Consider the following 14169-nt stretch of genomic DNA (forward strand, 5'->3'; position numbering starts at 1 on the left):
CCCATGAAGGGTTCCGTATTTAGGCGATTTATGACGTATAAAAAAAAACTACTTACTAGATCTCGTTCAAACCAATTTTCGGTGGAAGTTTGCATGGTAATGTACATCATATATTTTTTTTAGTTTTATCATTCTCTTATTTTAGAAGTTACAGGGGGGGGGGGGACACACATTTTATCACTTTGGAAGTGTCTCTCGCGCAAACTATTCAGTTTAGAAAAAAATGATATTAGAAACCTCAATATCATTTTTGAAGACCTATCCATAGATACCCCACACGTATGGGTTTGATGAAAAAAAAAATTTTGAGTTTCAGTTCGAAGTATGGGGAACCCCAAAAATTTATTGTTTTTTTTCTATTTTTGTGTGAAAATCTTAATGCGGTTCACAGAATACATCTACTTACCAAGTTTCAACAATATAGTTCTTATAGTTTCGGAGAAAAGTGGCTGTGACATACGGACGGACAGACAGACGGACAGACGGACAGACAGACAGACAGACAGACAGACAGACATGACGAATCTATAAGGGTTCCGTTTTTTGCCATTTGGCTACGGAACCCTAAAAAGACTGGAGTTACTATACCGTCCTTTGAATTTGATCTAAAAAAAAACGGCCAAGTGCGAGTCGGACTCGTGCGCAAAGGGTTCCGTACCATTACGCCAAAAACGGAAAAAAAATCACGTTTGTTGTATGGGGCTCCCATACAACAAACGTGATTTTTTCACTTCAAATCATTCATTTTATTCTGTTATTTTAAGTTATTTGTTGTTATAGCGGCAACATCTACTTATTCTTAAACAAAATTAATTATTATACTTCCTCCAATCAGTAAATAGTATATGTATAAGCGACCAACTTGTTACCATACGATTAAATAAATAAACAAAATCGAAAAATAAATATTCAGGAAATCAGCAAAACTATTTTTATTTGGTAAACAGTAAGTAGTCAATTAAAACTAAAGTATAAGTAACTGTTTATAAATTATTTTACGTCTGTCGTTAAAAATCAGTGAACACATATGCGTTATATGCGTTCACTGAACCGTAACGGCTCGGCCACGACTTTACGCGACTGGCGACGGCGGCAGCGACAACCATAGGTGGCAACGAAAGGTCCAATCGCTGTGTCTCGCTCCAACCTATGGTTATCGCCGCCGCCGTAAGTAGGTTCCATGGGTTCCATAGCCAAAGAGTACTTTCCTTACGAGTTTTAAAGAAGAACAATCACCGTCAAGCACATGTCAAGCATGTATAAGTGTCATTGTACTTCTGTCAGTTATGTTATCAAAATGTAGTCTAAATTTTTAAATCTAAATAACAAAATAAAATATAACAAAATGCCTACTTTTCCTCTGGCTATGAAGAGACGTCGACTGAATGCTGATGTTGGCTGCTCCGTGTTTAACGGCATGGTAATGGTATCATGACCGAATTGAAAACAACACCATCAGAGGAAAATACTTTGTCGTCTAAAGGATACAAATTGACTAAATTTATAGGTGAAGGTGCTTACGCTAAGGTGCCTAATACAAATTAGTAGTAAAAACTCGCTGCAGCAAAGTTCAAGTTATACATCATTATCATATTGTACCCCCCTTTATCCGCAGGTGTTTCTAACAGAGTACTCATCAAAAGACGGTGATGCCAAAACTACACTCGCTTGTAAAATAATCGAGACCTCCAAAGCTCCCAAGGAATTCGTCGTGAAGTTTCTACCCCGCGAAATTGACGTATTGATACGTTTAAATCACCCTCATCTCATACATATTCATAGTATCTTTCAGAGGAAGACCAAATATTACATTTTCATGCGATTCAGTGAAAATGGTGACCTTTTAGGGCATATCTTAAAAAACGGATGTATGTCGGAAAATCAATCTCGCGTGTGGATGCGACAGTTGGCACTCGGGCTGCAGTATTTGCACGAACTGGAGATCGCGCATAGAGATATCAAATGTGAAAATATCCTATTGACGGCGAATTTTAACGTGAAGCTTTCCGACTTTGGGTTTTCGAGGTTTTGTGTGGACTTAGATAATCAGCCAGTTCAGAGTGAAACTTACTGTGGGTCCATGTCGTACGCCGCTCCGGAGATTCTACGCGGGAAGCCGTACGCGCCAAAGCAAACGGATTTGTGGTCGCTGGGTGTGGTGATGTTCGTGATGCTCAACAAAGCCATGCCGTACGACGACACGCGAATGCGGAAGCTTTATGAGCAGCAGATAAGCAAGAAATACCGATTTCGGTCGCGTGTGGCGCCCCTGCTCTCTGTCGAGTGTAAGACGGTAGTGAAATGTCTCTTGGAACCGGATCCGGGCCTGCGGTACACGGCTGTGCAAGTGTTGAATTCCGAATGGATCGCTATGGATAGCAGGCTTACTAGTAAATGGCTTTGAATATTTTTAAAATAACCCTATACTTCGTATGTATAGTTGCTACCTACAATAGTATGGTGGTCACAAGGGTACCTGTAATGTAAATACAAATACAGACTTGCACTTCCCAATAAATTTAATTAAAATACCTATTTGATAAAAGATAAGGACAGTCACCCAAAAACAGCTGAAGGGGTTTGGGTGAAATTTGGCATTTCTAGTACATATTAAAGTATATGAGTACCTATAAATGAAACTGACTGAAATAAGACAGAATATTATTTCATTTGATTAATCTTCATTTGGGGCTAGAAGTTAGGGTGGTTGTAAGGCGGCAGTGGAATCGAGGCAGTTTAACGCGGAGATACTCGTAGTTACTAGCTTGTAGCTGTTACTAGTTAAAAATAAGGAGTCTACTTACCTAAAGCAACACGACTATGTTTTAGCTATGAATGCAGTAGAAACGGCAGCGCTAAAGCGAGCCAAGGAGCAACACAGAAGAATGTCAGACCCGCGCAAAAGTGTTAACAAAAGGCAGGGTGACATATTAAACAACCCACTTACAAACTCTCAACATAGAGTGAGTGCTTGTTTTTTTAACCTGTCTGTGGAAAAAAAAGGTATTTGTTAATTATATTTACTTCATTTTCGTTTGCAGACCAGCGAAATGATTAAATCTCTGGCTAATCTAACCGCAAAACAGAAGCCATTCTAATGAGATTAAATGGAGGGACAATCAACGGTGCGTCCATATGGAACTTTATCGATAACTTTATAAGAAGTTAATTGTTAGGTACCTATTTATTTATGAAAGGAAATTATGTTTGTAGATAGAGTCAGAAGAAGAAATAAAGTTGACCGGTTCCGAGCAATTAACACTTGTAAATCGCGGCTACAAGATCATCAAAAAACTCAACGAAGGGTCATATGCTAAGGTGTTGTTATTTCCTTGATATAATAAATAATAATAGGAAAAACAAATTTACCCAGAGCATGTCGGGCCATGCTCAGTGTAGGGTTCCGTAGGTACTATTCTGACAGAATAAGCTTAACGGGGCTATTAATAAAACTATCATGTACATTACAAGCATAAGGGAGTACCTTAGCAGCGCTTTGTACCTACGTCATTTTACTAAGAAGAGAAGACTTATGCAATAACTCAAAAACGGCTGGAATGGACTGTTGACCGATTACGTTCGTTATAGTTTTCATTGAAAGTATTTGTTAAGCTTTTAGGATTTTTTTCAAATTTTATTATGAGCCATGGTTCAAAAGTTAGAGGGAGGACATTTTTTTTTCAAGGTGCGATTTTTTCCGTAAATGTTTACATTATCAAAAAGTTTTTGCTGAAGACCCTTATTCGTTTTAAAAGACCTACCCAACGATACCCCACACCATTGCAATTGGGTTAAAACGAAATAGAAAAACGTTAGGTATAGAAAAAATGCAGTTTTTATTGTACCGTTCTGTCGCCATGCATGATTTATTATATATCCATGCCAAATTGCAGCTTTCTAGCACTAACGATCACGGAGCGAAGCCGCGGACGGACAGACGGACGGACATGGCGAAACTTTAAGGGTTCCTATTAGTTGACTACGGAACCCTAAAAAGAGTAGACACTTGGTTTAATGCTAATAAACTATTTCAGGTTTACCTCGCAGAGTACAAGAATCCCAATAAACATGATGCCATATCTATTTTGGCTTGCAAGGTCATTGACACTAGCGTAGCGCCGAAAGATTTCGTGAAAAAGTTTTTACCTAGAGAAATCGAAATGTTAATAAAATTGAATCACCCCCATCTAGTACACACGCACAGTATATTTCAGAGAAGAGACAAGTATTTTATTTTTATGCGTTATATGGAACACGGGGATCTGCTAGAATTCGTACTAAAGAAGGGTGCTATTCTAGAGGATCAGGCGCGGATATGGACGCGGCAGCTGGCGCTGGCCGTCCAATACATGCACGAGCTCGGCGTGGCGCACAGAGACATCAAGTGTGAGAATGTTATGTTGACCGCCAACCAGAACGCTAAACTTACAGATTTCGGCTTTTCCCGCTTATGTATCGACAGAAAGCTAAGGGACATTCAAAGCGAGACTTTTTGCGGCTCACTTTCCTACACGGCTCCTGAAATACTCCAGGGAACACCTTATTACCCAAAACCTGCGGACGTGTGGTCGTTGGGAGTTGTGCTCTACGTAATGTTGAACAGGGCTATGCCATTTGAAGATAAAAATATGAAACAGTTGTATCAGGCGCAGGTCAATAAGAATTGGAAATTTCGTACGCGGTGTCTTAACGTCCTGTCAGATAACTGCAAGAGGGTAGTTGCGCGAATGTTAGAGCCGAATTATCAACAAAGGGTCAAAGTTGATGACGTTATAAATGGTGAATGGGTTGCGATGGATTCAAGGCTACTAGGTTAGAGCATAGAGATATATAAGTAAAGGAAAGAGTGGCAACTCCATACATCAGTTCTCTTACCAAAACGCGAGTTATTTCGTAGTCGACATCTAACGTCAAGTAGTGGTATTATCAGTACCGCTACTTGACACCAGATGTCACAAATGTCGCTACTGACGAAAAATATACTGCTAAAACAATTTACAACTAATATTATAAGCGGAGGAATTTGAAAATAGAGTTCCAGTGAATCCGGTTATACTATTAGCTGAAAAATAGTTGAGCATTAGAGTTATTGTTTGCTGCGACATCTATAGTCTAACTAGCAGTACTGATAATGTCCGCTACTAGACGCTAGATGTCGACTACGAAATAACTCGCGTTTTAGTAAGAAAACTGATGTATGGATGGAGTTACCACTCTTTCTTTACTTATATTTCTCTATGGTTAGAGTTATCTTATATTGTCGGTAGGTATGTAGATAGTTATGCCTATTTTGGTAGGCTGTTCATAAAGATAGCAACCCCCGCTTTAGATTTTAGATATTTTAGTTTTGCTCAGATTCATGAGCTTATTCCATCTTATCGTATTCTTTTTCATAAAAACTTGTATAATAGCATATTACCTATTTAAATTCCGACGTATGTACAGAGTGGACAGCGCAAGAAACTCTAGCTTATAAGAAAGCGCAAGAGGAAAAGAGTGAGTTATTGAAAAGGACCACGGCCCACGCCAACAAGAGCCCTAATCAGGTGGACAATTCGATCATGAAGGTCAACTGCGATCTTTAGGACCCGATCATGAAATAAAGGTAGGTGTTGGGGAAAAAAAGATATTTGAAAAGTTGCTAGAAGTTGAAAGTTGGTAGTATTGTTGTACTACCTTAAGTTTTTTGCCCGAGTACGGGATACTAGTCTATGTAAACTAGACACGCGGCGTGTCAAGCCAAGTTCAAAAGAAGGGAACCAGTGACGCAGCGGCCGTGTGTTTATATACCTAACACGAACCATTTGGAGTGACTTTTGACCCCTGGCTACATCAAGTAATTCAAAATCTAATAAATATGAAATTTGGTTCATTTATTAAAACCCTTTACGGCTAACTAGATAGCTCAATTGGTTATTAAGATAAAAATCGGGATGTTTCTCACTGATTGACTGACCTAACATCATAAACCTAACCCACTTCCAGATGACCTAGCAAGTTGAAGTTTGGCATCCAGCGGGGCATTGTGTGGTTACGAACTTAAGATAAAGAACAGTGTTTTTTTACGATTTGTAATATTTTCCAAAAATCTGTTTTTGTTTACATACTAAGCGCCTATCGAATTTGTAATAGCAAAATAGTAGATTGTTAACCAAGGGATGAAAGGCACTTATTTCTGCCGAGGTAGTTTAGTAATAGTCCGAGGCTGAAATGATGCCTTTCACCCGAGTTAAACACTCTACTTTTCATTTCGAATACGAGGAAAGTAAAATGCATGCGTTTTGTTAAAAACATGATTATTTAAGTAGGTACATTTTATAGTAAATCTTGAGGGTACTTTCAATTAACAATTTTGGCAAAAGTATCGTTATTTATGGAATGACGAGGTAAATTTCAAAATGGAAATTGTATAACAAATCCATTTAAACCCAAATTTCAGTTGCTTATCGTAAAAAACTTCATAAAATCGTACTTGGAACGTAAAATGCTCTAGTGCAGAAACGTATCATTTTCTGCACACCTTTTAGAACAACAATGACCCTCTTTCAGAGCATGAGAAATGAAAAAAAAACTTACATCTAAACAATTATCTAATAAATAGGTCCGATTGGTATAATTTATGTCAAGTTGACTGACGCTTATTGTCGTTATTTTTTTTATTGTCAGTGTGTTTGTGAATTGATTTACCTAATCGGAAAAAATGATAAATACAGAATGATAAATGAAATTAAGCTAGCTAGTTATATCTAGCTAGCAAACCAATACCACTATGCATCATCCATGCAGGAAAAAGAAATTTAAGTAATGCGTGGAAAAAGTAATACAAATGGGGACTCAAGGCGACCAATGTTTTCTGACTTCACCTTCGGACCTGGCCATGTTACATGAGAAAGGATTCGTACTGGGCAAGCTAATTGGAGAAGGGTCTTATGCTAAAGTACGTGCTTCAGGTACGGTGGCGGCAAAATTTCGCGCCCAAGTCCTAATAAGCAGAGCTCGGCGGGGGTGACCTATTTACCTTATAATTTGACGTGAAACATGTCAAATTATAAGGTAAATAGCTCACCCCCGCCGAGCTCTGCTAATAAGCCGCCCATCAGTCTACAGGCCATACATGGTACCTATTACTGTATACCTTAATAAATGAATGTTAGTAGGTGTACAAAGCTGTTCATATGATAGACGAGACCCACAACACGATGTTGGCGTGTAAAGTGATAGACACGTCGCGTGCGCCCCGCGAGTACCTCACCAAGTTCCTGCCGCGCGAGCTGGACATCCTCATCCGCCTCAACCACCCGCACATCGTGCACGTAACGGACATCTTCCAGCGCCGCTCCAGATACTACATATTCCAGCGATTCGCCGAAAACGGGGACCTGCTCAACTACCTAACAAGCAACGGTGCTGTGCCCGAAAACCAGAGCCGGCTCTGGATGCGACAAATTAGCTGCGGTCTCAGCTATATCCACACTTTAAACATCGCACACAGAGATCTCAAGTGCGAAAACATATTGATCACAACAAATTACAATGTAAAAATAACAGATTTCGGATTCGCGCGCGGAGTTCGCTGCAGGGATCGGGACGTTTTATCGGAGACATTCTGCGGGTCGCTTTCGTACGCCGCGCCAGAAGTATTAAAGGGAATCCCGTATCTACCTAAGCTGGCTGACATGTGGTCCATGGGGATCATTCTTTACACTATGCTAAACCAAGCCCTACCATTTAATGAGACTTCTGCGAGAAAGTTGTATGAGAAACAGGTAACTTGAAATTCTATTTAACTAAAGGGCATAAGCTCGTCACGTCTTTTATTTATAGGGATTTCATCTGGGCGACATGTTTCACAAAACTTCGGATGCAGATTCAGTGGTTGATGTTAACATTCCGTCTCGCCGTGCCATGTAAAGCTTGTAGGTATAGGATGGTTTTGCGTCATAAATGTCATATTTTTTCTGTTGAAAGTACACACCCGTGTATAGTTGAGAACTGAAAATCCTTGTGATATTTCCTCTTTCTTTCAATGCTATGAAGAAACAACGAATTGTCGTTGCTTGTGTTGTAGGTGACGAAGAAGTGGCGGTTCCGCTCGAGTGTAGTGAACCAACTGTCAGAGGAGTGCAAGCGGCAAGTGACCCAGCTGATGGAACCGGAGGCAAATGCGCGGCCAACCGCCGACAGCCTTTTTAGCGGGCCCTGGATCGGCATGGACCCTCGCCTACTCAGTCAGTATCATCAAATACATATGTAACTCCGTATAAGATGAATAAAGTCTAAGGAAAAAACGTGCCTAGGAAATCAAGAAAATGTCATTCTCGGATAGATGGCGCACGGTGTACTTCCGTTTGGCCCAAATACATTTCGCCAAATTTCACTTCCCAACAAACTTATCGCAATAGTTTCATTTCCCAAAGGAACCTTTGGCAAAGTTACACTTCGCATATAACTTATTTGGTCAAATTATCATTTGGCATGATTTTACTTTGTCAAATGTTATTAGGACAAAAACTTATTTAGCAAACGTTTTTTATTGGCTAATATTATATTCCAAAAAGAAATTTGCTCAAATTGTTACTTCGCAAATTTGGCAAATATGCATCACTATTTAAATTTGAACCTAAATTCGTTCGTTCGTTTTTGCTGCATTTGTATGAAATTTTGGGGACACTTTTTTCTCGTATTAGGGTCGAAAGAGCTCGTGATTCTAACTGGAAATAATACAAAAAAGCGGCCAAGTGCGAGTCGGACTCGCCCATGAAGGGTTCCGTATTTAGGCAATTTATGACGTATAAAAAAAAACTACTTACTAGATCTCGTTCAAACCAATTTTCGGTGGAAGTTTACATGGTAATGTACATCATATATTTTTTTTAGTTTTATCATTCTCTTATTTTAGAAGTTAAAGGGGGGGGGACACACATTTTACCACTTTGGAAGTGTCTCTCGCGCAAACTATTCAGTTTAGAAAAAAATGATATTATAGAAACCTCAATATCATTTTTGAAGACCTATCCATAGATACCCCACACGTATGGGTTTGATGAAAAAAAAATTTTTGAGTTTCAGTTCAAAGTATGGGGAACCCCAAAAATTTATTGTTTTTTTTCTATTTTTGTATGAAAATCTTAATGCGGTTCACAGAATACATCTACTTACCAAGTTTCAACAGTATAGTTCTTATAGTTTCGGAGAAAAGTGGCTGTGACATACGGACGGACAGACGGACAGACAGACAGACATGACGAATCTATAAGGGTTCCGTTTTTTGCCATTTGGCTACGGAACCCTAAAAATCACAGTTCTGTGTAATGCAGATTGGGGGTAATCTTCATAAATTAAGTTATAGTAGGTAGGTACAATGCAGTACCAAAAAAATTACTGTTTTTTAAAAGTTTTATCATCAAAATGTCATACCATTAGATCTTTAAATTCGTTGAGTAATACGTGAACGCATTTCATACCATCACAAGCAACAACTTCATCCATTGTTAACGAATTAGATACTTATAAACGCCACAACAAACGAACAAATCCACATTCACTAATTCAACTTTTGTTTTGACTAAGTAATAATACACTTGAAGTCAACCCGCATCAACTCGCGCTCGAGCAAACTTATGCAGCTAACTTCACACTAAAAGTCAGGCTTAAATCGCCGTACAAAAGTGCTATATATACCAACAAATTGTTACATTCATTATATGGCGGTTTGTAGGCTGGAGCGCCTAAGAGCGGGACGAAAAAGCAAGCCCGGTTGCAAGCCGACGAGTGCGAGCAGGATAGCGAGCATAACCTGCGACTTATTTCTTTCGCGCGGAAGTGGCGCCACGGCAAAAATTTGCAACACGCGCCGCGGTCGGAGAGCTGTGGCTTGAATTTAATAATACGATGTTAATACGGGTTCTTTTGGCGCGCGGTTTTTAAATAATCTATATTGATCTTATCACTACATAATTTCGGTAAGGCAACTAAGGCAAGCCCGGCTTTTGGGCTTGTATGGAAGTACCGCCACTGTTTTACCTAAAGGCTACAATTTGTGGCGTAAAGTACCGTAAAGTGGCGAAAAGTTCTGAAGGGTTTAAAAACAATGTTACGTAACGCGTAGTTCAAACCCCCCCTCCCGCCCCTGTAACGCATCGTAACGTTTTACAAGACCCCTCCCTCCCCCCAAATTCGTTACGTAATACTTGAACGCTCCCTTACTATTAAGTACCCCGAACCATGAGTCACTGACAGTGTCAACACTGACATATACGTAACCATGTAATTTACTTTCTATAGTACCTACATCTCGCTCGCACCACTCGCACTAATATGTCAGTAAGAGCGAAATGCATAGAATTCATGGTTCAACAAATTACATCCGTTTGCGTAAAACATAACCAAAATGATAAAAAAACCAAGGTCGGGATAAAGTATTTCAAATGAAAGCAAAAATAAAAATACTGCAGGCCCTCTATTGGTATGTAAATTGTACGCCATGTAATATTTTGGGACATGTAAGTTATGCTTAATGATACATTTGACTTAATAATACTTGGTAAAATGAAACTTGACCAAGTAATTATTTGCTAAACAATAACTTGCCAAAAAAGACTATTGCTAACTGAAAAATTGCGATAAGTTGTTTTGCCAAACATTTTTTTGGGAAATGATAATTTGGGAAACATAGTTTGGGATGTGATACTTTGGGAAACGTTTTTGGCCCATTCATTAGTAAACCATGGCGCACACACCTTTGGCCTATGCGCGGCTAGATGGCGTTGACGACACCTTTTGATATTTAACAATTTTAATTTTTCAGTGAAAGAACATAGGTCAAAATGATATAAAAATAATAAAATAGTTTTATACATTTTCAGTTTGAGATTTAATCGTGTGTCGATGGCAGTAAATTTACGGTGACTACAAAATTTACTATGACAGGACCCCTCTATACTATCTATTCTCTTTAGTATCATACAGTCAGCAGTACTATTTACGAGCATTCTACTTATATAACTCTAATGCTTATTTTGTACCTCGGTACCACGATACGACCTATTTAAATCCCCATTTTCCTCCCTGGATATTGACATTATGGAAATTTTTTTGACACAATGTATAACAATCAAAGCTGTCTGACTCGCACTTGGCCGGTTTTTTCTTTATTAGGAGGTACCTATAAGACTTAATATATTTCAGTTGTATAATTTATAAATAGCAGAGTGACTACTTAAAAATATTTCCTTGATTTGTTCCCTATCCCTAGTTGAATATTCGGTGAATAAAAGGAAGTAGGTACATATCATTTCCACTTTTACAGAGTTAACTTTATTGGAACAGTCATTACTCAAACAAGCTGTGGCAGCTGTCGAAAAACATATGAAGGATTCCGAAGTGGAGATGGATACGGACCGCATCGCGGAAATCCGCTGCAAGACCCGGGGAAAAGGCGAGTGTAAAATAATTGTTAAAATTAGTTAAAGTGGAATAATTCAGTCTCGGGCCAGGCTCGAACTCTGGATCACTACCCCATCGCACTGCCAACCGAGCTACCGAGACTTCAGTGGAGGACAGCGAATATTTCCGTTATACGCGCCTAGCGACATCTACCGTAGAGTATTACACTTCTTAAACGGCTACCGGAATTCTAACTTCCAAGTCATCCAGACCATAATACTTGTAGAATAATTTTATTAGGCTCATTGCCCACATTGGCGACAGCTAATTTGCTGATACAATCGGGTTGAGATTAGTAATAGTAGAAAATGGAATTAAAAGCGTTTTAAACGCGAGTTCAATGAACGCTATTGAGGTGGTTAACACCCACTGATTATGAATGCACGAATGGTTCCAATTGTACGTAATAGTCTGTGGTTTATGTTACTTAAAGCCCCCTCCACACTCGCGTCCGCGGCTTCGCCCGCGATACACGCGCATAGTCTGGAGGGAGCTTTAGATTTGGCATCTTAGCTAATGACAGGTTTTAAACGATTGTAGCGCCATCTGCATTCAGCATAGGTAGCGCATTTATGATCATTCGTTGAAGAAGACGTCTTGTCATAAACTTTCGCTCTTCCTCTTCTCTCTCTCGTGACAGCTAGAAATTGGAATTGCCGATCTATTACCTATATTTATTTTTTTCAGATGGATTCACAACATGGAAAACTAGTAACGCATCGGCACTTATGAAATCGAAACATCTGTTTGAGGAAAATGAAAAACATAAATAAAACACGAAATCGTCATTCAATGTTTATTAAATCATACATTTTATATTCTATGACTTTAAGTTATATTAAAATTTATTTGATACATAATGTATAAATGTTTTGTCGCTATCCGGTGATACAACTCACCTTCCAACCTACACTTGTATTACAAAGTCATGGAAGACAGGGTCGTAAGGGCCTATGTAAATATTTATAAGATTTGGCACAACGTGGTAGGAACGGGATCTTGGATCACACTACGTTTATAATAACGATAAACAAAAGCGATGTCCAAACATTCGATATTTGTTCGATATACAGTTCGCTTTACAGGAGTTCTCTAATATGTAAACTTGTATACTAGTAAGTACAAAAACACTGTTTTATCGTATCCGTTACAGACAGTAAAGTGATATTTTCGACGTTGCCTATTTTTTTGCATTATCAGCACTATGATAAAAATTATAAACTTGGTTATTCATATCGGCACTAGGAACTTTAAGAAATTTTTCAAAGTAGTGCTGCCAGCCTATTATGGATAGATTTATCCATCTTTATCCACGTGATAAAATAACTGTCACTGTTTAACACCGTGGGAAAGAAAGTGACGGACACCGTTTTATCACGCTGTCACGTAGACAAGAACGACCATCATATCCGTACTGATATGTGTCAGTTATTTGTGGCAAAAATAATTAAGGGCCTCTGTAAAATAATCAATACTTTCGTCACTCATTTTTAGTGCTTGTGAAAACTCGTCAATGCGTTCACATCAAGTTTACATTATGTGTGAGTTTTAAATAGACCAGTTAGTTCTGTATCTGGTCAATGTAATCTATGAATATTTGTAAAATGGAATTTCAAAAGTTACCAGTTGTTAGTCAGAATCTTATTTAAATTTGTGCGAGAGGATTGCGCCAATTAAAAATAAAATACTTACCTATAGGCATCTCTCGTTTCGTAACGTAATTTTCTAAGCGTTGACATCAATATGAATTAGGTACAGTATATTTTTGTATCACAAAGTTTCACATGGTGACAAAAGTGTATTTACTCGTCATATTGTCAGACTTCAAAATACAGCTTGCCATTTTATAACACATCTTTATTTAAATTTTGCCTAGCAAGCAAAAGTTGTATCCACTAAATTCAGTGAGGCGGCAACAGTGGCAACACTTTAATTGGTCAACCTATGTCTATGCGACGTGTTGCCTAATCTATGATGTTCAACTGTTGTTATCCAGGCGGCGTATCATGGTCGCATTTTTATCACTTGTCATGCTATGCGTCACTTTCGCACTTACCTATTTGTTAGAACGTGACAGCCATGGTGACAAATGATAAAGAGCCGGCCATAATAGCCCTACAGAACCTTTTTATTGGATTCAATTGAAGGGATGTTTACAAAAACAACATAACTGACTACACTGGTTGACACCTGAAACGATTAACAATGTTCTTAAAAAAGTGTCAACCGCTCTAAGTAGTTATGTCGTTTTTGTAAACATCCCTTCAATTTATTGCCAAAAGGAATGGTAAAAAAATTATATGAACAAGCAAAAACAGAATAGAAGACAATGTCTGGAACGTTGGTTATGAATTATTATGTTATGATAGTACATTATAAGAATAGAATTTGGGTAATGGTCCTTCATGGATATAATATTATAATATATAATCTCAATATACCATAGATGACAAAATTTATACACTGAATGTGGGGCTTATAACTAGATGGAAAAGTCTTGCAGCAATAGAAATGAGACCAGAGTTATATTGTCGCGTTTCAGTCGTTTTCTAAAAAGCTACTCGTACTTAACAATATATGTACCATAAAACGCACTAAGTACTGTATCAAAAACTTGTAACAAATCTAATGGACCTAATGGTAAAGTTACACGTGTGTAAGTAGATCATACTTCAACAGTTATGATTGGTTCTAAATCGGTCTTAATACATACGCTTGCCAACT

At 38.4% G+C, this 14169-nt stretch overlaps 2 protein-coding genes across 2 annotated transcripts; both read left to right on the forward strand.

Moving 5' to 3' along the window:
* The first annotated feature begins 1261 nt into the window (after window positions 1–1261).
* LOC134662838 (uncharacterized) lies at window positions 1262–5601 on the forward strand. The gene is made up of 6 exons (XM_063519161.1): window positions 1262–1527; window positions 1616–2390; window positions 2830–2963; window positions 3214–3318; window positions 4035–4812; window positions 5446–5601. The coding sequence occupies exons 1-6, from the start codon at window positions 1432–1434 to the stop codon at window positions 5583–5585; spliced, it is 2028 nt and encodes a 675-aa protein (XP_063375231.1). The 5' UTR covers window positions 1262–1431; the 3' UTR covers window positions 5586–5601.
* Window positions 5602–6811: 1210 nt separating this feature from the next.
* LOC134662690 (testis-specific serine/threonine-protein kinase 3-like) lies at window positions 6812–11469 on the forward strand. The gene is made up of 4 exons (XM_063518961.1): window positions 6812–6937; window positions 7158–7766; window positions 8069–8228; window positions 11309–11469. Exons 1-4 carry the CDS (start codon window positions 6827–6829, stop codon window positions 11467–11469), a joined length of 1041 nt encoding a protein of 346 aa, XP_063375031.1. The 5' UTR covers window positions 6812–6826.
* Window positions 11470–14169: the final 2700 nt, after the last annotated feature.

Source organism: Cydia amplana, chromosome 3 (genome assembly GCF_948474715.1).
Source record: "Cydia amplana chromosome 3, ilCydAmpl1.1, whole genome shotgun sequence".
NCBI lineage: Eukaryota > Metazoa > Arthropoda > Insecta > Lepidoptera > Tortricidae > Cydia > Cydia amplana.